The sequence below is a fragment of the Hemicordylus capensis genome, chromosome 1 (assembly GCF_027244095.1).
Source record: "Hemicordylus capensis ecotype Gifberg chromosome 1, rHemCap1.1.pri, whole genome shotgun sequence".
Lineage (NCBI taxonomy): Eukaryota > Metazoa > Chordata > Lepidosauria > Squamata > Cordylidae > Hemicordylus > Hemicordylus capensis.
The window spans coordinates 108,921,824-108,946,845 of NC_069657.1; the positions used below are offsets into that span (position 1 = coordinate 108,921,824).

The following is a 25,022-nucleotide window of genomic DNA, read 5'->3' on the forward strand; positions in this document are numbered from 1 at the left end:
TAACAACTGCTGCAAGGGGCCAGCCTGGTCCCTATCAATTCCTCAGGCCACAGCTGTAGCACTGGCTCTATTGATTCTATGGGTAGCACTGCAAGCAGCAGTGAACAGGCTCAGAACTCCCTCTGCCCGGGAGCTCCTGCCGCTGTGCAGGAAGCAAGGTGTGAGCACATAGAGAAAGGTGTCTTTTGTGGGTGACCTATCCTTATAGAAATCCTTTCTCTTGAGACATTTGTTTAAAATATTGATATCCCACACCTCCAGTGTAATACTGCTCAGGGCAGCTCACCAAAATGTTACAACAGTCCACATAATAACACAATTAACACAAGATAATAAAATAATATGTTAATAAAACCCACCAGAAGGTTATCTACCTGCCAGCTGTAGATAAAACACCACAAAGCCTCTCTAAAAAGGTGGGTTTCAGAAGCTTTGTAAAAAAAAACCTGAGGGAGAGAACACATTGAAGCTTCTCAGGGAGGATGTTCCAAAGCCGCAAGGCCACAACCCAAATGGCCCTGTCTCTAGTCTCCACCAACTGAATCTCAGTCAGTGGTTGGTCGTTCCAACATTCTGAACCAAGAGCCCTGGCAGAGCTGTATGGGTTACCCTGGCCCCAAGCCATGTAGGGCTTTAAAGGGCAAATCCAGCCGTTTGAGTCTAGCCCAGATGCAAACTGGTAAGCAGTGCAGTGGCCACAGGATGGATCAAGTTACTTGTGCCCACAGACATCCAATTTGCTAACCAGTTGTTTGGCTGCAGGCTCTCTAGGTATGGAGTCACCAGACTTCATTTTTTTTGAGGCAGTAGCACAGGACCAAGTACCAATAGCCCAAGCAAGCCCAGGGAGCCCTTTAGAGGCAATCCTCCCTGAGTGGGTTGCTGAAGAACGTGCCTCTAGAAGGTCATCAAGGGAAGGAGAAAGTCTCAAAAGTGGGAAGAATAAGGCTTCCTCCAGCCACAAGACCAGCAGTTTCCCAGCTGGTGTGCCACTACAATAGGTTTCCCAGCTGTTGTGCCACTAAAATACTAACTCCAGCCTTTTAAGAGGCAATTTAACAGGTGCCGGGCCTTCCCACCGGCCGTGGATAGGGGGCGTACTCACTGGATGTGGGGCTGAGAAGACGGAGGCAGTAAAGCTCCTGGGTACAGGCAAAGCCAGCTGGGACCTTACATGGTTGCCAGGGAGAGTCAGGACACCCACAGACCATGGATGGAGCAGCATGACCCAGCAGGTTGCCTCCTGGTGGCAAAGAGGAGAAGGCAGAGCCTCAACAAATTGGGATTGTCCTGACTGCAGGGCTTTATTTAAGGTTTGGATAGCCAGGGATGAGAAAATCTGGAGAGATGGGAGTGACTTGGACCTAGAGACTCCCGGTGAGGACGTCTGACCCCTCTCCCTGACAGCTGCTGAAGGAAGAGGGTGATAATTAACCCCCACCCCAGCACTTCTGAGGCCACTTCCACAGCCTGTGAACAGGAGCAGAGAAAGAGAGGCAATTGGAGAATGTGATCCAAGGCAAGTGTACAACAACAGGACAAAATAATACCTATCAAAAAGATGCTTGGCTTCATGTATTTCCAATGGAAAGGAGCTCCATAATTGAGAGGCAACTTGCTGCAGGAACATGAAGCATAGGAGACCGATGCTATTGGCAAGTGTCGGGCACCCTTTGTAGCCCATGTTTGCAGCAGCTTAGGCTCCAGCCTCAGAGTTTGGGCCCTTGAGCTCACCTCCTTACAGATGCCTGTTGTGAAGCTCTTCCCCCTTTAGGCCCTTGGATCCTGGAGGTCCCACTCGTTGGGCAGCTCTCACCACACTTGCCCCAAATCATCAGACAGCCAGTCCTTATATACAGTCGAAATCTTGCTTGTTCCTGGTCTCACCAGAACTCTCATGAGATTTCCAGACCTCATGAGATCTCAGTGCGAGATCTCATGAGCCTGCTCCCAGGTCTTGCGGGACTTCGCCACTCAAGCCTGATGCTTTGTCAGGCTCACACAGGGCCACGAGGAGCCGGCCAGTCTTGGCCAGGGGACTGTCACGGAGTCTGGGGGTAACAGAGTAGGCTCCGTATGCCAGAAAGGGGCCTGTCATCACTGCCCACCTCCCCTGGCAGGAAGGCCACAGCAACAGGACCCTGACAGCAAAAAGGCATTTGTGGCTGATCCCCCATGATACACAGGGAAGGAATAATCCCAGAAACACATTGGGCCTAAGCCAGGGCTTGGCAAATCCCAGGGGCCTAGGAGCTGTGGTGCCTAGCATTTTAACCACAACACTAGGGTATTCAGAAGCAGAGTTATTAATAAAAGCTTTATTTGTCCCAGGCATCCCTGTTTCTGTTCCAAGTACTAAGGTCTAGCTTGGATCTCCAGCTCTGAGAATTGAACCATCATATCATTAACCTCATCCATTCAACCCCAGCATCAAACTGGCAGAGAATGCAAGAGAAAGCAGTGCAGACAAAACTTAATCAAGAGCACTCAAAGTGAATTTCAATGTTTTCGGTTGTTGACAAAAGAAATGACCAATTTATGGGTTGGTCTAAGATAGAGGTCAGTGGTTCCAGAGCTTGTTGAGACTGAATCATAATGAAATGCTTAATAGGTTTTTAACTGAGTCACAGATGCACATAAATAACGGACAGGCATTGCGGAGACCTCAAAATAGAAAGGAGCTGATGTTTACATCTCTGCTCTGCAATCTTTGTTAAGCAGGAATGTTTGAACACTACTCTCTAAAGTTAAGAGGCAATAATTCCAGGCTGGCCGAAGTGTGCGAGTTTTATGGGATTAAAAGATACCTATGAGAGACTCTGTAAAGATAAGAAACAACAATATCTCAGGAATCAACAATATCCCACATTAGCCACAATAGCCAGATACACAATTGTTCAAACAAACCTGTAGAAATGGATAATCTGGAATTATGAATTGTGTTGTCTGCTACATAAGTTGGTGTCAATGGTGTCTGCTTATTTTCATATCCTATTGCAATGAAAACACTGAAAGCCTAATAAAAATAGGAAAGGCAGGCAGTATACACCTAGAAAGAGTTTTGGGTTGTCAGCATCCATACAGAATGTCTGCAAGTTTTGAGATGTAAATTACAGTCTATTTGAATAACAAAGCTGTAATTTGGTTCTATGTTTACTGATATGATATATATTATAATAATAAATATCATTTAAGCCTTGGCAGCTTTACATTGTGCAATTACCTAGAGCCAGGAGTTAGTTATTTCATCAATCTGCTTTTTAGCCACTGTTTTGGCATAAAGCTGGTGGAATTTGCCTGGAGTAGATTAGATTGATCTGAAACTCTCTTACTCTTAATAAATGCTTGACCTCTAGGTCTGCTGAATTCACTAGATGTAGATCTGGTGAACCAATCACCCTGGTGGAACATCCTGTTCTTCAGCCCTCATTTGATAAAGGCCTTGACTGCTTTCAACCTTTTGAAGATGACTTGATGAAAGATGCTCTCTCAGAGTGGAAAGGTTAATCAACTACAGAGCTGTTAATCAATCACTTGAAAAGACTGAGCACTGCTAGGTCCTTCTTCCAGCCAGAGGTTCTTGCATAGTCATAGGGGACCTTCTCACACAGCTTAAAACAAGGTTAGATAGAAACATAGTCCATTTAGGCTATGGCTGCCTAACTCAAACCCCTCTGACAGCAAAGATATCTTTAAATAGACTTTGTATAAGGCAATAGTCTTACATAATATAGTTGAGACCTAGAACTAAAATAACCTTTAAAAGGCTAGTCATAGAGATACATCTCTGTTGGGGGGGAAAAGAGACAGAGAATAGGCAAAGTGACACATTTTATGATACCTACTATATAGTATGTCAAAAATATTATTTTGCCTATTCTATAGCCCTCTTCAGATGTGAAGAAAAAAGGGAACATCCCAAGAACTCTCATGGGCTCTGCCCCAGTGCCGATACACTCAGAAGCCTCACCTCTGTGCTGTCCACACGTAGAGCATTTGGCTGCAGAGACAAAAACTGTGAGCATGACAATATTCTGTGATCAGAAGGCTGTGGCCTTCCATAGGCAGTGCAGCGGTGAAGCTTATAAGGGTGTAAGCTCTGGGACGGAGCTTGTGGGAACACTCATCTGATGAGGGCTTTCTAGAAAATACACTTTACCATGAAGCTCTGTAAAATCTAGAAAAGCAAAAAAAGGACATTTTATCCAGCCAAATCCCCACCTTATGGAGTCATTTGGGGACAACACTGAAATGCCGGGGTGGAAGAACAGCATAATAACCTCCCATGCAGGCAGCTTCCCATCTGAATCCAGCCTTCTGTGTGAATGGCTGGTTACATGGAGGTCTGGTTGAGATGCTTCTTCTTGAAAAATTGCCAGGAGATCACATCACATCCCTCTATCTGTATAACTGGCCTTTCTTAAGGATAGCTGGGATTATACCAGAGGCTTACTAATGTGGCAGAGGAGAGAAGCACGTGCTGCTTTTCCACCACAGTACTGCAGCACTACCCTAGCTAAATACATGAACCAGGCAAAGTACTTTCATGTCCCAAACCAAAATATCTGGTTACATTTCTCCCACTGAAATCAGGGTGATTTAAAAGTACTTAATTTTGATTGGTTCATGTCAGTCATCAGTCAGCATAAATAGAAAACCAGATGCAAAATACTTCTTTAAATGGGGAGGGGAAACTGTCTGATGACAGTGGCTGACATTCTCTGCAGCCTTAGGAGGGTGGAGCAAGAGCTGCCCTCACAAGAAGCAGAAACCAACTGTACTCAAGATATGCCTCACAGCGTGTGAGGAGAGGCTTGGGGAAGTGATTTTTGCTTCTCTCCCCTCCCTGGAAAGCCTTGTTTGTTTGTAGAAATAGGTCTCTGAAGGCTGCACAGTTCTTATCTGACAGAACTTCCAGGGATGGATCCTGACTTACACAAGTCAAGCAAAGCATGTACAGGAAAACACCCCCATCCCTTTCTTGCCGTCACCCTCTCCTAAGGTAGAGACTGCAGGAGTTTAGGAGACTGCAGGAGTTGGGAACTCCTCAGAAACAGAAGAGTTTCCACAAAAAGTGCCTGCATCTGATTGATTGATTGATTATTTCTCTATGTAAACCACTTTGGAAACTTTTGTTGAAAAGTGGTATATAAATTGTTGTTGTTGATTTCCAGAGATTATCCCCTTTCCCTATACCACACCCTTTCCAGGTGTGCCTTTACCCTTAGAAGAGGCTTTTCAGGGGATGCAGCTGACTGCGGCGGGGAGAGGGCAGTGGAAGTAGTTTGTGTCTCTAAGTAAGCTATTCAGATCATACAAAGATTTCCAGAACAAGTAATATTTAAAAATCTTGCAATTTTATTTGCATATAAAGGCCGCTAGATATATAATATCGCAATAAATTTAAAGAAAAACTGCTTTTCTAAATTCCATTAAGATAACATAAAACAGAATAAAGCTCAATAGCATTTACAGTGGTAGAACAGAAATAACTATTTGCAACAATATTTTGTGCTAGCAAGATTGCATTTACACACAGTGCAAAATAAGGGGGGAAAGAAATGGAAAGACAATTCAAGAATATTTTAAATATAAAGGACAACAAAGCCTTATTTTAGTTAGGCTTGATTGTATTCATTTGATTCTATACATGCCTGGAACTGCACAAAGATTTTAAACTCAAGCTCTTGAAGGCCTTGAGCGCTTGGAAAAATGTGTCACATCCTTCATAATTTAGATGTGCTGTACAGCATAATTTTGCAGATGCTACACTGGCAATATTAAATGCCTAGCTTAGTTATAATGCACAAAAAATACATATATATAAAAATCCATATTTAAAAGGAGTCCACATTTACATGTTTTTTACTGCATGGAACACCTCTCATTGCAGCTTTCATCCCCATATTTTAAAGCTAAAATAATTTAAGAAACTCACCCAAACAGTGACAATTTAGATAATCACATACAAGATGCTTCTATCTAATTGGTCATTAAAGGAGGCAGAGACAAACTAAACCTAGAAGGCTATTTTCCTCTCACTGATGCATCACCATTAATAGGCAAAAGTTAACAGTATGCAATATATTAGTGAACAAACTAACTATCATCCTGCTCTAGTGTTCTGCTGTAGGCACAAGAGCTGGATGGACCTTCCTGACCCAGAATGGCGCCTCCATTTTTCCCCAGTGAAGGTAGCGGATCAATACACAAAGAGTGCATGTCAGCACCCACTGAAATAAATGGGGACACTACCTCCTGTGCAACAGTTCCATGACCACAATCCAACAGAATTAGGCTCGCTTAAGCCCACTGATTTCAACAACATTAAGGGCATCTATCTCTGTAGCAGATTGTGGCTCATCTTTGAACAAGCGCATCAATGAAATTCTGGATCAGGGAGCATACGTTATGATACTAGAAATGAAGAGGAGAGGGTGGCATTTAGCATTTTTTAAATTCAAACAATAACAGTTGTGCAAATTTGGTTTTGTTTTTTTAAAAACACTGCCCTTTTAAGCTTAATTAATAATATTAAAATAAGGTGTCTCACTCATTAAAAGAAAGCTTGGCTGTCCTTTTGAGAACACTAACAATTTACAATGGCAAGTTCATTAAGAAAACATAAAACTTCATTTTACAAATTCACAATGCTTTATCAATTTCAAATGGATGCTGCATTTCCAAAAAAAAAAAAAAAAAGCACAACCCCTATCTCCCCCCGCCCCGTTTTACCAACAATTTTACAAAAAAAGCCCCACATCATTTGTAAAGAAACATGTTAAGAGAATGGATGTTTTTTAATTAGAAAAATGGCAGTTTATGGACCTTCCCCCACTGCAGTAGTGCTTCATGATCCTTGTGGGGTTGGAAGGTCAAATATAATTGGTGGGTTGGTTGGTTGAAAGCTGACTGTACATGTTGAAGCATTAATGTACGTTGTGTAACCGTCTGTCATAATGCCGTAACCTGTAGGGAAAACGTGTCACACTTACTGTAATGTAAACAAACAATGCTGACCTAGTACAGTGCCTCAGGGTAGCTAAAAGAAAAAGCTTCTTGTAAGCGGGCTTTGGACTCAAGTTCAGCTAAGCCTTTTGAAACATATTCAGCACACTAGAGCTGCCACACATTTTCCATTTTAAAAATACAATATACTATTACTTTAATAAGAAGCACCTGTTTAAAAAAAATAGTTTTGGAATAAAAGGAGCCTTCATTTACAACAGAACTGAACCCAGAAGCATGGGTTTTTCATACCTCTTTGGTTCTTTTTGTAACCTGAATTTTTCAAGCACAATAATGTGAAGCAAGGGCAAAGTATTTACTACCAAGACCCACTCCTTTCAGTCACTTTAAATAGACTAATCCGATGCATGTTTAATCACAAGTAAGTTCCTTGCTAAACAGAACTTATTTCCTGCATATAGGATTGCAGCCTTGGTTTCCTCTTATTCAGTGACAAAATAAGATTGGTAAGCATGAACGTGTATAGCAAGTCTTAGTTGCACTGACATATGTGCTAGCAGCACCAGTTAGTGCCACGGCATCACACTACCTAGAAATGGTGAGAGGGCACTTTAAAAAAAAAAACATGTGCACAGCATCACATTTCTAAACATGCATAACATCAGGTTTATAGCATCACACTACATAGAAATGGTGAGAGGGCATGGTTAAAAAAACAGGAGGATGTTGCATAGGAGAACCCTGTGGTGACACTATGCCTCCAGTTGTGAGCCATATACAACCTGTGCTGACCTTCTTTGCAGTCACCCTGTTTGCAGTAGAGGAGGTCATTCTCACGACCAGCCCTACCCAGGTAGGGCAGTGCTAGCCCAGGTAAGACTGGTCATTTGCAGCAGGTGGAATGATGAAGAAAGTTACTCCCAGGACTATGCATGCAGAATGTTCTCAAGTGGACATCTTTGGTGTAAAAATGGGACTTATGGGAGGGGGCAAACATTTCACACGAACACACCACTAGCACTCATGGCTGCTTGTTTATCATACATTTGGAGCTGCTCTTTCCATTGATTAGTTGCTCCGTACCAACGCCCCCATCCCACCCCCAATTTAGCTGCCTGGTAATGTAATCTCACCCAACTAGGAATTCTGTCATGACACCAGTGTGAGGGCAGGAAGAAGCAATACCCTAGCTGCCTTGTGACACTGAGGTCATTCACACAATCAAAAACTGTGTTCTACCTGGGTTTGGGAACTGTGTGTACTCCCAATTCTTGATTGTGTGGAAGCAAGGTTGGAGGAAAACCTGGGTAGAAGTGATTGTGTGGAAGCAAGGTATCTAACCTTGCTTCCACACAAGCACTTCTATCCAGGTTTTCCTCCAACCTTGCTTCCACACAATCAAAAATTGGGAGTACACACAGTTCCCAAACCCAGGTAGAACACAATTTTCGACTGTGTGAATGACCTCACTGTCATGTAGACAAATCTGATTGGCTACATGATGTCACAAGGCCAATTCAGCGTGATGGCAATTTCTTGGCCTTATTCTGAGCAGGCAAAAAGTTCACTCCTGCTCAGAGCCACTCACCACACACAATCAGTCAGCTCTAGGGCCCATGCTTGCAATTTGTTGTAGCCACTCTCCAACTCTTTATAGTCTTTCGTCATGAGACTAGGCAGGAACCTGTTTTTTGCTTATGCTACTCTGCACAGTGTCATATATACTGATGGCACTATAATAATACTAATACAGGTAAAGAAAATACAATATTAAATGGGGGGGGGAAATGTTTTCTGGTGGTCTGTTATTGTTCCTGACAACACCTATTGATATATATGGACATATCTGACTATGTGCTCTAGTGGAAGTCACTCTCACAAGATCAAAGATAGACATTATTATAATTATAACGTTCCTCCGCCCCCACAAAAAAGTTCACAAAGTAGATAAATGAAAAGAAAAATTGTTCCCTGTCCCAGAGGGGCTCACAGTAAAAAAAAACCAACACACACAAAACACAAAGATACCAGCAACAGCGATTGCAAAAGAGGCTATAGTGGGGATGAATAAGAACGGATCCTGTTAAATATAAGAGAACCACCCCTTACAAGGTGCCTCTTTGCCGATCTGGCAGGCACATGGTAAGTTAAAGGATATTCCATAGAAGTCATCTGATCAAGATCACAGCTGTGTTTCTCTCTGCCCTTACTGCTGACAGTTTAGGGGTGCTGTTAATTCATTTAGTTTCTGGTCACCAGCTTTCTTCACTATCTTCTGTGAAAAGGGTGAGAGGCGTTGACCTGTCCCACCCACACATCCTTACCATGGCCTCGCCTCTTGAAGATGGTGCTTCAGGATGAAGCATTAGCCATTGTTCTTATAAAGAAAGAGATACAGACTAAAAGGTTTGCTGAGGGAGTGGCTGAAAATGAACAGCTTGGTGCTAAGTACCTTGTTCTGTACTTGATTTTCATTAGGGATGTGCAAAAAATTTCGGGCACAGAACGATCTGTGCCTGAAACGAACAATTTCGGGTGATTCGGGGCCGAACCGAATCACCCCCGATGTCCCCCGATATTTTTCGGGCACGAGCCGAATCACCCGAATTTCGGGCACGAAAAATTCGGGTGATTGGGTTCACGGTTGATTTTTGGCGATTTTTAAAAGTTTTAGTGACTTTGGGGCAGTTCGGGGGCATACAATGGGATCTGGGCAAAAGTAGTGGGATGGGGTGGTAGTGCCTAATGGGTGCAGGCTACCACCCCAATTTCAGGGGGATTGGACAAAGGGCTGATTTTTGGTAAATTTCTGAAAATTTCATGTCTTTGGGGCAGATTAGGGCAGAAAGTGGGGCCTGGGGCAGAATATTGGGGTGGGGTGGTAGTGCCTAATGGGTGGAGGCTACCATCCCAATTTCAGGGGGTTTGGACAAAGGGCTGATTTTTTGAGAATTTTTGAAGTTTTAGTGACTTTGGGGCAGTTTGGGGGCAGAAAGTGGATCTGCCCCAAAATAGTGGGGTGGGGTGGTAGTGCCTAATGGGTGGAGGCTACCACCCCAATTTCAGGGGGATTGGGCAGAGGGCTGATTTTTTGAGAATTTTTGAAGTTTGGGTGTCTTTGGGGCAGATTGGGGGCAGAAAGTGGATCTGCCCCAAAGGAGTGGGGTGGGCTGGTAGATAGTTCCTAATGGGTGGAGGCTACCACCCATCCCCAATTTAAGAGTGATTGGGCAGAGGGGTGAATTATGGTGAATTTATTTGTATGAGGTTTGTCTTCATAAGGTGAAGTGTGCTAAATTGATTACTTCCTCATATTATTCATAGTAAAGGAAAGTGTGAAAAAGTGAAAGTGGGGTCATGAGAGTTGTTTAATTGAAAAAAATCTCATTTGCTATGATAGAATGAGAATTCACACCTCAGAAAAAACTTCGGGCACGAGCCGAATCACCTGAATTTCGGGCACGAAAAATTCGGGTGATTGGGTTCACGGTTGATTTTTGGCGATTTTTTAAAGTTTTAGTGCAGATCCACTTTCTGGGGCAGAAAGTGCAGATCCACTTTCTGGGGCAGAATTTCTGGTGATTGGGTTCACGGTTGATTTTGGGCGATTTTTTAAAGTTTTAGGGCAGATCCACTTTCTGCCCCCAATCTGCCCCAAAGACACCCAAACTTCAAAAATTCTCAAAAAATCAGCCCTCTGCCCAATCCCCCTGAAATTGGGGTGGTAGCCTCCACCCATTAGGCACTACCACCCCACCCCACTATTTTGGGGCAGATCCACTTTCTGCCCCCAAACTGCCCCAAAGTCACTAAAACTTCAAAAATTCTCAAAAAATCAGCCCTTTGTCCAAACCCCCTGAAATTGGGGTGGTAGCCTCCACCCATCAGGCACTACCACCCCACCCCACTATTCTGCCCCAGGCCCCACTTTCTGCCCCAATATGCCCCAATCTGCCCCAAAGACATGAAATTTTCAGAAATTTACCAAAAATCAGCCCTTTGCCCAATCCCCCTGAAATTGGGGTGGTAGCCTGCACCCATTAGGCACTACCACCCCACCCCACTCCTTTTGCCCAGATCCCATGCTATGCCCCCGAACTGCCCCAAAGTCACTAAAACTTTAAAAATTCACCAAAAATCAGGATTTTGCCCAATCCCCCTGAAATTGGGGTGGTAGACTCTACCCATTGGGCACTACCACCCCACCCCAAAATTTTGCCCCTGGGCCCCTTTTTACCCCCCCAAATTGATTCAGATTCAGATTCGGATTAAATCCGAACCCGAACCGAATCAAGGGTGATTCGGGTGACCCAGATTCGGGCACAAAACAGAACAGGGGTGATTCGGTTCGGGTCCGAGCCGAATCACCCGAAATCCCAAATTGCACACCCCTAATTTTCATAAAAAACCAATGTTGTATAATTAGATTTGAACTGAAAGATTGAAGCCACAGGAAATATTTTTTTTCCCTGTCATTCCTTTTATATATTCAATACAGATCTTTGGCACATGAGCATTAATTATCAAGATACTGAGGGCAAAACATGTGCTATTGAAAAGAACAATAATTTACAGTTACTGAGTGGCCTCTCTCTAATCCTTTTTTAAAACAATGAACTGTAATGCTGTTTTGTTTTCAATAAAATACTAGTCAAGCAGAGGTCAAGACATCAAATTTATGCATCAGATAACTGTGAATAATATCTATAGATTTCTATAGGGCATGGATGAATGGCACAGGAAAAAATGGAAAGTTTTGCCCTTACTGATGCTACATTTGGGCTGATCCAAAAGAGTGTATGTGGAGCAGATATGATTGTACATGTACAGAACTTTCTAATAAATTGAAATCCCACTCTTTGGTGGAAAGGGGATGATGAAGGGGACTGATTCCGGCCCGGCCTCCCCATCCATACTCTCTAAGCCCTTTCTCATGGTCAGTGAGAAAGGGCTCGAGGGAGAGCAGGGAGGAAGGCTGCTAGCATTTGCCTCCCTGCAGACAATCCCTCTGACTTTGCTGGGCAGGTGACCCGCCCGCTCAGACTACTGCTGACTGCACCCGCCAGTGCAGAGGATTGGGGGCTAGAAAGCATCACCCCAGCACCCCAGAACTCCCATAATGCATTATGGTGATCCGCCGACGCCAGCCTGGAGCTCCGCAAACAGCTGGGAACCCCACAAACAGCCGGGGCTGGCAGACGATAAAAAAGGGGCTAAGAAAGCACTAGCTCTCTTAACCCTGTTTAAGAGGGTGGCCTCTTTGTGGGGTTTGCTGCCACACTGCTGCTCCTGTGTGGTTCCCGGCAGTTCTTACGATCAGCAAAAACTGGGCTTGGCTCTATCTAACAATCAGCTGGCTCACAGCAGTTCAGTTAAAGGACTAGGCATGTGTAGCCCAAGCTGAGAGATCAGGCTGGGGAGTCACATGCACAGCATAGGTTTGTGGGTATGATTTCCATCCTGTCACGAATGTGCAGGTGGAAACCTGTTTCTGCATGTATATAGTCACCCAGCTAGACTGGGCAGCCTGACAGGCAAGCAATAAGAATGATTCAGGCAAAAATGTATTCCTCTCATTTTAATGCACAGTTTATTTGCATTGGATGGGGCCACTCACATGAGTTGACTGAGCAGTTTTTGTATTGTGTTAGTGTACTTGAATGCTTGTTAAATCCCTTTTATACTAGCTGCATGCATTATGAACCCTAGTTGTAAACTTAAATTGTACAATGTTGTGCCTCCCAGTAGTTTTTCATAATTAATTCCCATGTTAAGAGCCCTTTGCTTTCCATCAGCCTAACACTAATGCCACTGGAAGTTTGATTACTTTCAACTTGCAGTGCAACTACAAAAGCTGCAGGCAATTTGCATGTTGTAGTAAAGGGGTTTTTGTGAACTCTGTTATTCACTTAGCATTGATATCCAAGCATTAATATTTATACAAAAAGGTTCAATCTTCTCCTTGATGTATAAGGGTACTTGTATAGATGCTTCTTTCGTTAAGACTGTATCAAGTTTTTCAATAAAAGTATCTTATTTACAGAACTTTATAATCCCAGCATAAAAATTCACTTGCATTAAAGTCATGTGGTCTTGGGGAAAATCAACAATTCCAATTGAGTGAGCCATCTTCTCCTCTACAAATTTTCCAACTCTGTGAGCCTATGGAGAGCTTAATTAGAGTGGGCAGAGAAAACTCGGGGTGGGGATGAAATAAAGGCATTTAAGTGTGTAATTTTTGAGTTGCAAGGTCACAAAGCCTTGCTCTCTCTCCAGACAGAACTTCTAGTATCTCACTAGGATATAAATGCTACCAATGTTCATTAAATATTTAAAAACTTGCACAATGTATTTTAAGTAATGTCTCATTACCTCATGCCCAGCTACAGAAGCTTATTGTGCTAGAAATTTCCCTGGTTTGAAATTAACATCAGGACAGGATGCTTTGAAAATATCATCTGAAATATCTACAAGCTCCATATATATGAAATGCAATCCAGAATATTTCTTTAAAATCCCCTTTCATTTTAGATTCTATTTCACTGTCTGCTCTAATATTTTATAGAAAGTCCACATCCTGAACTTTCTATTTAAAAACATGCAGAATAAAGTCGTTTGCTGCACATAAAATAAGTATAGACAGTCTCTTTTATTTGACTGGCTCTAAAATTGTTTAAAGATGTTCTTCATTTTTTCAGATTGTATAAAATTCTTGCTCAGAACAAAAATAAGATAAAACAAGCCGACCCCCACACAGAGCATCTGTGCGTTTTTTGGGGCCGGCTACCTCTCCCCCCCCCGCCCCAGTCTCTGGCCGGGCCGCTGCCGGCCTCCGCGGCCGAGCCGAGCCCTCTGCTGCTGGCCTCTGCGTTTGGGCCGGGCCCGCCGCCGCTGGCGGCCTCCGCGTTTGGGCCGGGCCTGCCGCTGCCAGCCTCCGCGGCCGGGCCAGGGCCCCCGCCACCGCCGGCCTCCCCAGCCGAGCCAGGCCCACCGCCGCCCTGGCCTCCACCACAGATGCACCTCAGCCAATCAGGTGCGTCCCTCTGCTCCGCTGCCCAGCCAATCAGCTGGGTTGCCGGGACGCATCCCCACAGAGGCTGAGGCACATCTACGGGGATTAAATATATAGATGGACGACAGCTAATGGTGTGACAGGATGCTCCTCTGAGGGCAAAGGGTTGGATGCACTCACATGTGCACCCTGCAACTCCTTGCTTGAGTTCCAAATGTATCAGCACAGCACAGAGATGATGCCAGTGCAAGCACCACTGTGGCAGTCCAGGTGCAAGGTTCTCTCAACGTCCTGTTGCTTCAGCTTTTGATGCATGAAGAAGCAATGCTCCTGAACCATCAGAGGGCAGGGAGTTCGATTTTACCTCACTTTCGTTTTTAGATTCAACTTTCAAACATTTTCTTTGGTAAAACTTGGTGGATAACCTTTGTTCAGGTCCTGACCAATCTGAGTTCAAGAAGGAAACTTCCCCAAGCAAACACCTTTTCATAATATATCTGCTCACTGCTTTGGGACCACCCATGATTTATGTCACACTTTGCAAAGACTAACAACACTCTTCTGGTCTCCTTCGCCACAAAGAGGGTTAAATTAGAACATAAAAATTTATAGTTTTTAATGCATGATATATTTTATGGATGGGTCCTTTTGGTATACTGGATTATCAGAATTGAAATGTGGAGGCTTGTAAATGTTTCTTTGTAGTTAGGGGGAGGACTTTTCAGTCTCTTCCAACTTGATTAATTGAAAAACTGCCCATCATTTTGCCCCATCGATTCCTGTTTCTCCTCTCACATTTTTGTGGAAACAGGGATGATTGTGTGATGTAATTTGTTATAACGGTTTGTATAGCCATCATTATATATTTTAAAAGAATATATAAAATCTAAATGTGATATTATCTAATAATTTTGTAATAATATCACATTTATGCTTGGTCTTGATCTGAAAATCCCTTTCTGGCACTGAATACCATAGAGATTTACCACTGTTATAGTTTCAGTGAACATCCTTATACAAAGTCCTATTTCTTACCTTCATGGATTCCACCAAAGACATGGAGTTTAGGTCTTACTCTCCTTTGTACTGTATTTAACAGTTCTACACAGCCAACTCTTTGCAGCTCCTTTGGAACCCAGTCTCGAAACCCTAAAAGCATAATGTAATCAATACTCTTAATTTTCTCTATTCAGGTAAAGTTTCATGTAGACTTTCAGGAAGCCATAATTCATTGAAGGTTTATTGCATCATCTGTAACCCTAATATCTCCATTAAAGCAGACAATGGCTTTTAAGAAACTTTTCACTGTCACTTTGCCTCTTTTAGGTTCATTGGGATTTTTTTCCTTTGAAATCTGCTCCCTCATTCTCAATTAACATTTTTCTCCATGTAATTTGATTTATTAAACTACAAGTATAGATTCTTCTGCCTAACGTGAGGTTCTATGACATTTGTTCCCGGCAGTGGTGCATCCCCCTCTGCTTCCTCTTTTCACAATGTACTCTGCCAAACTGGTCAGATAATGATAGCTTGCCATGGTTGCTTCTCCATATGCTGATTGGTATTAGGTTTAAAAGACAAAGGAACAGCCCCTACTTATACAGATAATCTGTGTGCCCTTCAGAGGTCTCTATTGTGGCTTTTTAGGGCCACCTAATGGCGCAGCGGGGAAATGACTTGACTAGCAAGCCAGAGGTTGCTGGTTCGAATCCCCGCTGGTATATTTCCCAGACTATGGGAAACACCTATATTGGGCAGCAGCTATATAGGAAGATGCAGAAAGGCATCATCATGGTTATTCGCTCCTCAGTCTCCATCACAGCTTTCTGAAAAAATGTAAAATCTTGGCTTTTTGCCCAGGCATTTATTTGATTCTCTGCTGCTGCTCTTTATAATCTTTATTGCTTTTATGCTTTTTGTTTTAAAATTTTTAATCAGATTTGTTTAATATTCTTTCCCCCACTTAATATTTTAATTGTGTCTTTTTTACCATCTTGTGTTAAAAATTTTTTTGCTGTAAACCGCCTTGGGATTGCTTTAATGAAAGGCAGTATATAAATTTAACAATAAATAAATAAATAAATAAATAAAATCTCATGCTGCGTGGGAGATGGCAATGGTAAACCCTTCCTGTATTCTACCAAAAGACAACCACAGGGCTCTGTGATCACCAGGGGTCAACATCGACTTGATGGCTCACTTTACCTTTGCATGAAATGGAGGAGGCATCCTTGAATGTTAACAAATACTCTGCAAATGCTAAGGGATGATGAACTGAAGAGAAAGGAACAGTCCCCATTCGGAGCCTCACATGCTCACTGAAACTACTGGATCACAACACTGGGCAACATCTAGACTAGTTAGTCATGACTTAAACCTCATTAAAATTAAAGGAACTTAAGGTTTGATAACTGCCAGACAGTTATTCCTGAGATCTGGCCACAAAAACAGCAAAACGGGGCAGTGAAATGAATCTTAGCAAGTTAGTATTAAATGAGTACTTTTAAAGGAAAAATATATATTTATGTTCTACAGATAATGCGGAAAATCCATAGAATGGCTTAGATGATTACAGAAGTCTGTGGTTTTGATTACTGCATTCATAAAGATCAGAAGGATGGGAAAATCTTAGAGGAGCAAAATTTAAATCAAATCTCAATGAAGGCTGCATTTTTTTCTCCTTTGGGTTACTTATCTTCAGCTGCAAAGGTGTTACACCAGGGACAAATTTGTCTAAAGCATTTCAACACAGTGAGACATACATTTAACTAGCTCATGTCATTAATTTCGTATTTAGGTAACAAATACAGCTTGAAAATTTAAAAACTAAACATGCTGCTTATTTTTAGCTGTGTAGGTTAAGGTCCAGTTTATTAAGAATGGTTTAGTAATGATAAATGCAACTTTGTAACTCAAAATAAAAATTAAAGTTATATTTCTAACCAGTGAAATGTGTGGGTAGAGGAAACAGAAAAGGTACAACTCTGTTCTGGAGGACTGAAAGGTGACCCACTTTCTTTTTCCATATATACCCTTGATTATATATGTTGTACTGAGGGCCCTTTAATGACTGAGTGAAAATGCACACTGAAAACTTTCCTTGCTTTAGCTATCTTGACATCATCAGCTTCCTTGTCACTTACCAAGAGGAGGTCCATGGGTCATTAATATATCAATGCCTTCAGGAATAAGATTCCACTTGTCCAACAAAGATTGGCCTCTGGGTAGGTTAAAGCCCCATCCATTAAACCATGGTGTCCTTTGGAGGAAATAAGATAAACTGTGTCACTATGAAAGAAAAGGCATTTTCATTTTTTAAATTGGTGCAGCAATGCAAATTCTCTGTACATAGTGCTTCTCCAAGATCATGTGCAGGATCATGTGTAGACCAAAAAAAGTAAAAAGGTAGAAGATGGGGGTGGGGAGTAAAAAAAGAGCAGAGATAGTTAATAGTGAAATAGGTCTACGCCACTGACATACTGATCTTACACAACTGGCCACACAGTTTTCTAGAGAAAGGAAGAAGGAATGTTAAGCAAAATTTGTGTCATAGAGCATAGATTTAAGATGTAGAAAAGCTATAATTTGCTACATTAATTATACAAATGATGATTGCAGGATTGATTCTTATGAATAATTACTTTTCCATAGGACACTAGTGACTGCCAAAGGTTATTCTCCGAAAATTGATGTTTAGGTGGGCAAAACAGTATGAGAGCAGGCATTTCAGTAAATCTAAGAGAAAGTTTCATTTCAATATATATTCAATCATTGAATTTTGTCATGATACAGCCATGCATCATATATAATCTGATCATGAAAGATGTATGAAATATAGGGACAGTGGTGCTTGCATAAGGAGAGGTATAAAAACTATATTCCCCCATTATGGTCCTGGACATTCTGCCAGTCATCCATCCAACCTGCATGGTCGAAAGCAACTGTATGACAAGTGCTACCACCTGTCATTACCAAATCCAGTGCCCTTGAATTCCACAGATCAAATGGCAAAATAAATGGTCATGGCTATGGAATCTGTTATTAAAATATCATCTTTCAGGTTTGGAATAAGTTCCACTTGAGTGCGTGGGAGGAACCAAAGATTTGATCCACTCCTTTCCAGATCCTCCAATTGCTAATATCACTATTGGCCGTGATGTGAGCAATTAGAATTAACCTGGATAGTTATTCCCCTTAATTCCCAAGGCTTAAGGTGCCTCTAAAATCCAGTGCAAGTTATTTGAGGACCATAGCTGGATGCTTTGAAAGTGTAGATAAAACTGCATGGTGTTGATGACACATTCTCTTAGCATTTGTGGGATACTGTGCTGTGGATTATGACTAAATGCATTTGACAAAAAATAATTAGGTGCATCTGCAGCAAGTATTGTGGACCTTTTGAATTTCTGCCTGGACATTTACTACAGTAAGTGGCATTTTGATGAACCACTATGCCTTGTAGGGATGAGTCAGGCAGAAATTCATCATGAGCATCTCATGTGATGTGAACTCATCTTATTCGCAAGTGATTAGTGAATCCTGTTGGATTTCTCCGTGGACATAACCCTCCTTAGCCCAATTTTGAGCAGAAAGAACAAGGGAAAGAATGGGTGATGGGGCCTAATTTATAAAGCCAGTATAGTATACAAAACTGTACAAGACTACATTGATTACATGGTGTGGAAGTTAATGTGACATGCTTTTCTGAGCAGAAGTGAATATTGTAAGCCCCTTAAATCTCAACTTGAACTGAAAGTTTTTTAAATATTAATCTTATTTCAGTGTACCAAGTAGTCTCATCATTTCACTGGGTTTCATAACCAAGAGAGGTGCAGTTGGTGAGAACAAGAGGCCTTCTTTGTAGATGCGGAAGTCTCTGCCAAGAGAGGCTCATCTTGTTGCCTTTTCTGGTGTATTTTGCCCATTGAAGACCTATGTGTACCTATGTGTAGTTAAGAATTTGGCTTACTTTTTGTTGTTTTTTGTTCTTCCTGGTTATTTTATTGTGTCTCTGCTATTTCCCTTTGTTTTGTTTTCTATTGTTTTGATATGATTTAATATTTACTTACGTGTTTGTATTATTGCTTTTTAAATGATGTAAGCCACCTGTGAAGTTTAATCTATTGCCGTTAATTAGTGGTACGTCTCCTTTTTTTCTTTTTGGCAAATGGCAGTATTATTATAGCAAACATTTCAGGGTCCCCTGTTGTTCTGGGAAAAACCCAGAGTACCAAAACCTGCTGCTTTTGATATCCTATCACCTTTAGTGCAACATGAAATCTGTTGCTCCAAGCATAATCTAACCTAATTAATTCTGTGTAAGAACTCTCTCATTCCAATTTAAGACTTTGTACAAACTACAAATTGGTTTATTTCCTCTTGTCCAGCAACATCCTTCTCACTTCCTGCCTCTCTCTTTGTTTGTTTTGTTTGACATCCAGCCTGAATAAGAGTTTTGATAACTTGAAAGCTTACTCACTTTTTGGTGGCCTTTAAAGCGGTCCTAATATGGTGCAGTGGAGAAGTAACCTACCTAGAGAGCAGGAGGCTGTTGGTTCGAATCCCCACTGGTGTGTTTCCCAGAATATGGGAAACTCCTATATCAGGCAGCAGCAATATAGGAAGGTGCTGAAAGACACTGAGCCGGGTCTCACGATCAGTGAGACCTGGTTTAGAAGGGTGAGCGGGGAGAGCGGGCTAAACCTGCTCTTCCCGCACACAAGCAGGGAGGGAACCCTGGGCCATAACGGAGCCGGTGGGGGCTGGGGAGCTCGGGGGCCGTGTGACCCCCGGAAGCTCCAGTATGCCCTGCGCGAGCATGCAGGGCATACTGGGGAGACCCCCAGAGCCGGGAAGTGGCTTTTAGACACCCCTCAAGAGGTCTACTCATGAGTAGCCATGGCTACTCACAATCTTTAAAACCAGGCTTGCGGAGCAGTTTTAGGGGAGAGGTACTTAGGTGGGTTACCTGCCTAGGAACCACCGGGCTTGCAGCCGAGCCCAGTGGTTCACACAATGGGGCAAAATTGGGCTAGCCTCCCCTAGCCTCACCATCTCATACTACGCGGGAGATGGCAATGGCAAAACCCTCCTGTAGAAAACCACATGGCTCTGTGGTTGCCAGGAGTCGACACCGACTCAACGGCACAACTTTACTTTTTTTCACACAACGCATGAAATACTTTTTCACACAAAACATAATGAAGTTGTGGAATTCTCTGCCACAAAGATGTGGCGACAGCCAACAACCTGGATAGCTTTAAGAGGGGTTTTTGGATAACTTCATGGAGGAGAGGTCTATCAACGACTACGTCGGAGGGCGACAGACCATCTCCAGCCTCAAAGTCAGGATGCCTCTGAGTACCAGTTGCAGGGGAGTATCAGCAGGAGAAAGGGCATGCCCTCAACTCCTGCCTATGGCTTCCAGTGGCATCTGGTAGGCTACTGTGTGAAACAGGATGCTGGACTAGATGGGCCTTGGGCCTGATCCAGCAGGGCTATTCTTATGATCCCCCTAAGCACAAAGGTTAACAGAACAGCTGTCTGAAAGCAGTATCATTATCAGGATATCTTTTTGTCTAGCTTCTTTTTGAATAAATTTTTCTACTGTACATGGGGAGCATCTCAGTTAATTAATGAGAACTGAGCAAGCAGTCTTTTTATTCAATAAATTGCCCCTCAATCTTTGGAATCTGTTCTAAAAATTGTTAGCCCCTCTGCTCCACCACCACACCCCATTTTTTCACACCTTGGCTTCCCTCCATGTTGGACAGGTAAATTACCTCCATTTCAGACAGGTAATTTATATTCTTTCCTCCAGCTCCCATGAGTTTTACTTTTCATCCCCAACCCAGGCCTCTCATCCTGAGTGTATGTGTATCCTGAGTGTTAGTGAATGCAAGACGGCAAGATTCTAGCTAGCAAGGCTGGAGGGAGGGGACCTGCCCCTTTCCCACAGGGAGGGTGGTCAACTCCTCCACAGAGTGAGAACAGATCCCTGCAGGGTCCCTTGACCAAGTGGTCAGCTCCAAACAACCACAGCCAATTTCCCAGCCAGAGGTATCGATCTGGTGCCCCTGTTGTTTAAAGTGATTCTGTTCACTTTACCATGCCCTTTGCAACGGGTTCTGGTTCTTTAACCATCATCCATTTCCCCTTAAGTGGCCCCTGGCAATACAGGGACCTCTACCACCTAAAGTTTCCTCTCCCGAGATGCAACGCTCCCTATCACTTGCATAACTCTGCTCTGAAGTTCATCCTTTAGTGGGGAAACTGTGTCATACCCTTTCCTCAACAGAATGAAGCTGAATCTCACTGACCTTTTCTAGTTCTTTTACCTGAGCCTGTTTGGGTTTCCTTTCCAACCTTGCTCTGCTGCCCTCTCTAGATGTCTGGATGGGCTCGATCTGCTTTCTTTCCCAGAATTCATTTGGGCTTTACTTGCACTGCCCCCCACTCCCTTCTCCGGTCCTGGGGACCAACTTTAAACCCCTCCTTCTGCCCAATACTGCCTGAATACGCTTGTTTCTACTCTCTGTTCCCCTCCTGGTCCTTAGACTGACCCCAATTCACCTCATCTTCCCAAACAAATTCGGTCTGTCCTTGTCCATTCTCCACCCCCTCTGTGGGTTCTTTTACTGATCCTACTTTTCCTCTTAACCCAATCTTGTCTGGATCTTTCTCTGTCCTTCCCCTTTATAACCTTATCCCTCTTCCCTTCCCCCACTCTTTAGTTTAGTCCCACTTGCAAAAAGTCAGTATAGCATACACATCAAAGAATCCCCAAGCAATTTAACAAAGGTTGAGGCTATTCTCATGCACAGGCAAAACTGGGCTAAGGAAGCTCAGCCCGGTTTTGCATGTGCATGAGAGCTGCTGAGAGTTGCGCGGCTCATGGCAGCAGCAGGGTGGCAAACCTGCCCCCAGAGCCTGCCTGCAAAATGAGGTTAAGGGAATAGCACTCCCTTAACCTCATTTTTCCGATCATCTTTGCAGCTGGCATCAGGGGGGTCTTCATAATGCACCACATATTTATGCAGTGCATTATGAGAGTTTCAGGGGCCAGGGTGACATGTCCCAGCTTCTGACCCTCTATGCTGCCCAAGGAGGCATGTCTGGGCATGTGATCTCCATGCCCAGACCAGGAGTAAGGCTAATCTGTGGGGAGGTAAGCTTTTCAAGTCTTCCTCCCTACTTGCCCTCAAGCCCTTTCTCATCGATCGTGACAAAGGGCTCATTGAGTATTAGTGCTCGGATGTGATTCATCTTGCATGTTCTGTGTCACGTGGGAATGCCCTGCATGTTTTAATCATGCCCAAGCCTGCACTTTGTAGTCAATACAATATTATTTTTGATTGGATTTTAAGCCTGTGGTTCTTGGGAAACTGCTTTATCACCATGCCTTGGCTCTCAAGATGGGCACAACGGCATCCCTCGTAATGGAGTGACTAGATAGATGGAAAGCACTGGAGTTTATTGCATCAGTCAGTGTATTGTGCTTGCACCTAAAGTGTAGGGCTGAGATGCATGATTCAGGGGTCCATAATCTGCCACATACTTTCTATCCAGATTGGCAGTTTTCATCAGCTTGAATTCTGGTATGATGCCTTTTTGCAAAGCAGCTATCACAGGTACACACCTTGATTCAGCATGCATAACATGCCCTCTAGATTGGGCAGTTTATAAATGTTGTTGTTAATAATAATAATAATAATAATAATAATAATAATAATAAGTGTTTCATGTACTTTAGGGCTCTTTGTGGTAGCATCCTGAATCCATTTGAACCACCTTGCCATGGGCTCTCAAGTTTTTGGTCTTTAAAAAGTTGCTGAGAGACATGACCAGCCATGTGCTCAAGGAATGCATGATATGGCCTTCCTTGTAAACTATGACCCACAGACACCAGGGGAAGAAGCTCGTAGAAAACCTGCAAACCCTCTTGGTAGTGCAATTTATGCCTATTACAAACAGCATAAAGCATTTTCTGCAATACATTATACAATCTTACAAGCAATTAATAAAAACTGTATATGAAAATAACCAGAAGCACCCCAGAGATATGAGAGAGATTAAACTATGGCCATTTAGGGTTGCTGCTAATGAGTGTATCTTCACTAATTAAAGACATTTGCCTTATGTCATCCTCATGTTTTGCAAGCAAAAAATAACTTAATAGAAAACCCAGTGCAAAGGGTGTTTTTCTTCCCAGAACAAAGACAGTAAGATTGAATTTCTCGAACAGATTTAGGTTTCAATGAGAACACAGGATAGATAGGTCATAATATTCTTTGCAATTGTGCACAATTGCTATGTTGTCAAGAGACATTAACTGCTGTTTGATCTCAAGTAGTTTTAAATAAGAACAGTAAGAAGTATTGTTGGTTGCTAATGATAGTTAAATTTGGGATTATCGCTATCCCATTTGTCCATTTGGAAGGCACTCTACTTTCTGACACAATACTATTAAACATGCATTACGATCCGTGAAAAAGGGCAAAGTAAGATCTTTATGTTGGAGACCTAGAGGACAGACTGGAGACAGGTTACGGTACTGAGAATTTCCTCCTTAGCAGCCTACGCTCAATTCCCCACCAAGTGTCTACAAGATAATGAGGCTTTTCTCATGACCAGCCTAACCCAGCCTGGGCTGCCCCAAGGAGGGTTAGGCTGGTTGTGAGTAATGGCGGGATTCTCGCAGATCCTTCCACTCCCCTTCTGCCAAACCCCCTTGATAAACCTGGCTTTCAGCCAAGGTTAAGGGTGCTCTTACTGGGAATAGTACTTCTCCATGTCAACTTCTTCAGGAGCTGGCATATCCTCCCTAAATGAATGCCTGGAAGCAGCAATGGGCTGGATGAGGGAGAATAAACTGAAGCTGAATCCAGATAAGACGGAGGTACTTCTTGTGTGGGGTCCGAACTCTGGAGACAATTTTGATCTGCCTGTTCTAGATGGGGGTCACACTTCCCCAAAAGAAACAGGTTTGCAGTCTGGGAGTACTTCTGGATTCACACCTCTCCCTGGTTTCTCAGGTTGAGGCGGTGGCCAGAGGTGCTTTCTATCAGCTCCGGCTGATACACCAGCTGCGCCTATTTCTCGAGATCAATGACCTCAAAACAGTGGTACATCTGTTGGCAAACTCCAGACGACTTTTGTAATGTGCTCTACGTGGAGCTGCCTTTGTACATAGTCCGGAAACTTCAGTAGGTTCAGAACGCGGCAGCCAGGTTGGTCTCCGGGTCATCTTGGAGAGACCATGTTACTCCTTTACTGAGGGAGTTACACTGGCTGCCAATAGGTTTCCGGACAAAATACAAAGTGCTAGTTATAACTTACAAAGCCCTAAACGGCTTAGGCCCTGGGTATTTAAGAGAGCGTCTTCTTCATTACAAACCCCACCGCCCATTGAGGTCATCTGAGGAGGTCCGTCTCCAGTTACCACCAACTCGTTGGGTGGCTACACAGAGACGGGCCTTCTTGGTCGCTGCCCTGAGATTGTGGAATGTGCTCCCTGCTGAGATACGATCCTCCCCATCTCGGGCAATTTTCAAAAAACACCTGAAAACCCATCGTTTTGCCCAAGCTTTCTCAGATTCCTAATATTTTTGGGTTTTAATTTCTGGTTATTTTTAAATTGTTAATGTGTTTCTAAGTTTTTGTATATGTTTTTAATTGGGTTTATGTTATTGTAAACCGCCCAGAGATGAAAGTTTGGGGCGATATACAAATTTGATAAATAAATAAATAAAATAAAATAGTGTGATTCCTCGGGCCCATCAGAGGAAGGATATCCGCACCAAAACTGACCTGCTTGGTCGTCTGGGGGGAAGGTAAGTGGAAAGCAGCCTTCCTGCCTGCCCAGGGCAATCGTGAGAATTGCCTCAATGTGTCTGAATATTTTTGGAATCTTTTTGCTTTGTGGATAGAGGTTATCATCTCTGGATAATAACCTTGATATAACCACTTATAGCACTTACATTTATGAATCCTGATTGCCTAAATTTGCCTGTACAAGGTTCTTGATCCTGTTTATTACAAT

At 43.0% G+C, this 25,022-nt stretch overlaps 1 protein-coding gene and 1 long non-coding RNA gene across 13 annotated transcripts in view; both read right to left on the reverse strand.

Annotated features, from left to right (window-relative positions):
* LOC128340980 (uncharacterized) overlaps window positions 1-1,874 on the reverse strand; it is a 31,018-nt gene extending 29,144 nt beyond the window's left edge. The window contains exon 1 of the long non-coding RNA XR_008314122.1: window positions 1,735-1,874. This is a non-coding gene — a long non-coding RNA (uncharacterized LOC128340980). The remainder of the gene's footprint in view (window positions 1-1,734) is intronic.
* Window positions 1,875-5,335: 3,461 nt separating this feature from the next.
* The window catches only part of MPPED2 (metallophosphoesterase domain containing 2), a 243,544-nt gene continuing 223,857 nt past the window's right edge, over window positions 5,336-25,022 (reverse strand). For 11 of the 12 annotated variants that reach the window (XM_053283658.1, XM_053283667.1, XM_053283662.1 and 8 more), the window contains 3 exons: window positions 17,125-17,240; window positions 15,017-15,130; window positions 5,336-6,969 (listed from right to left, as the gene is read on the reverse strand). In XM_053283658.1, the coding sequence (XP_053139633.1) occupies window positions 6,851-6,969; window positions 15,017-15,130; window positions 17,125-17,240 (349 nt within the window). In that variant the 3' untranslated portion in view covers window positions 5,336-6,850. Of the gene's footprint in view, window positions 6,970-12,226; window positions 13,132-15,016; window positions 15,131-17,124; window positions 17,241-25,022 lie in introns of those variants that run through there. The other variant, XM_053283668.1, reaches the window with a different exon arrangement.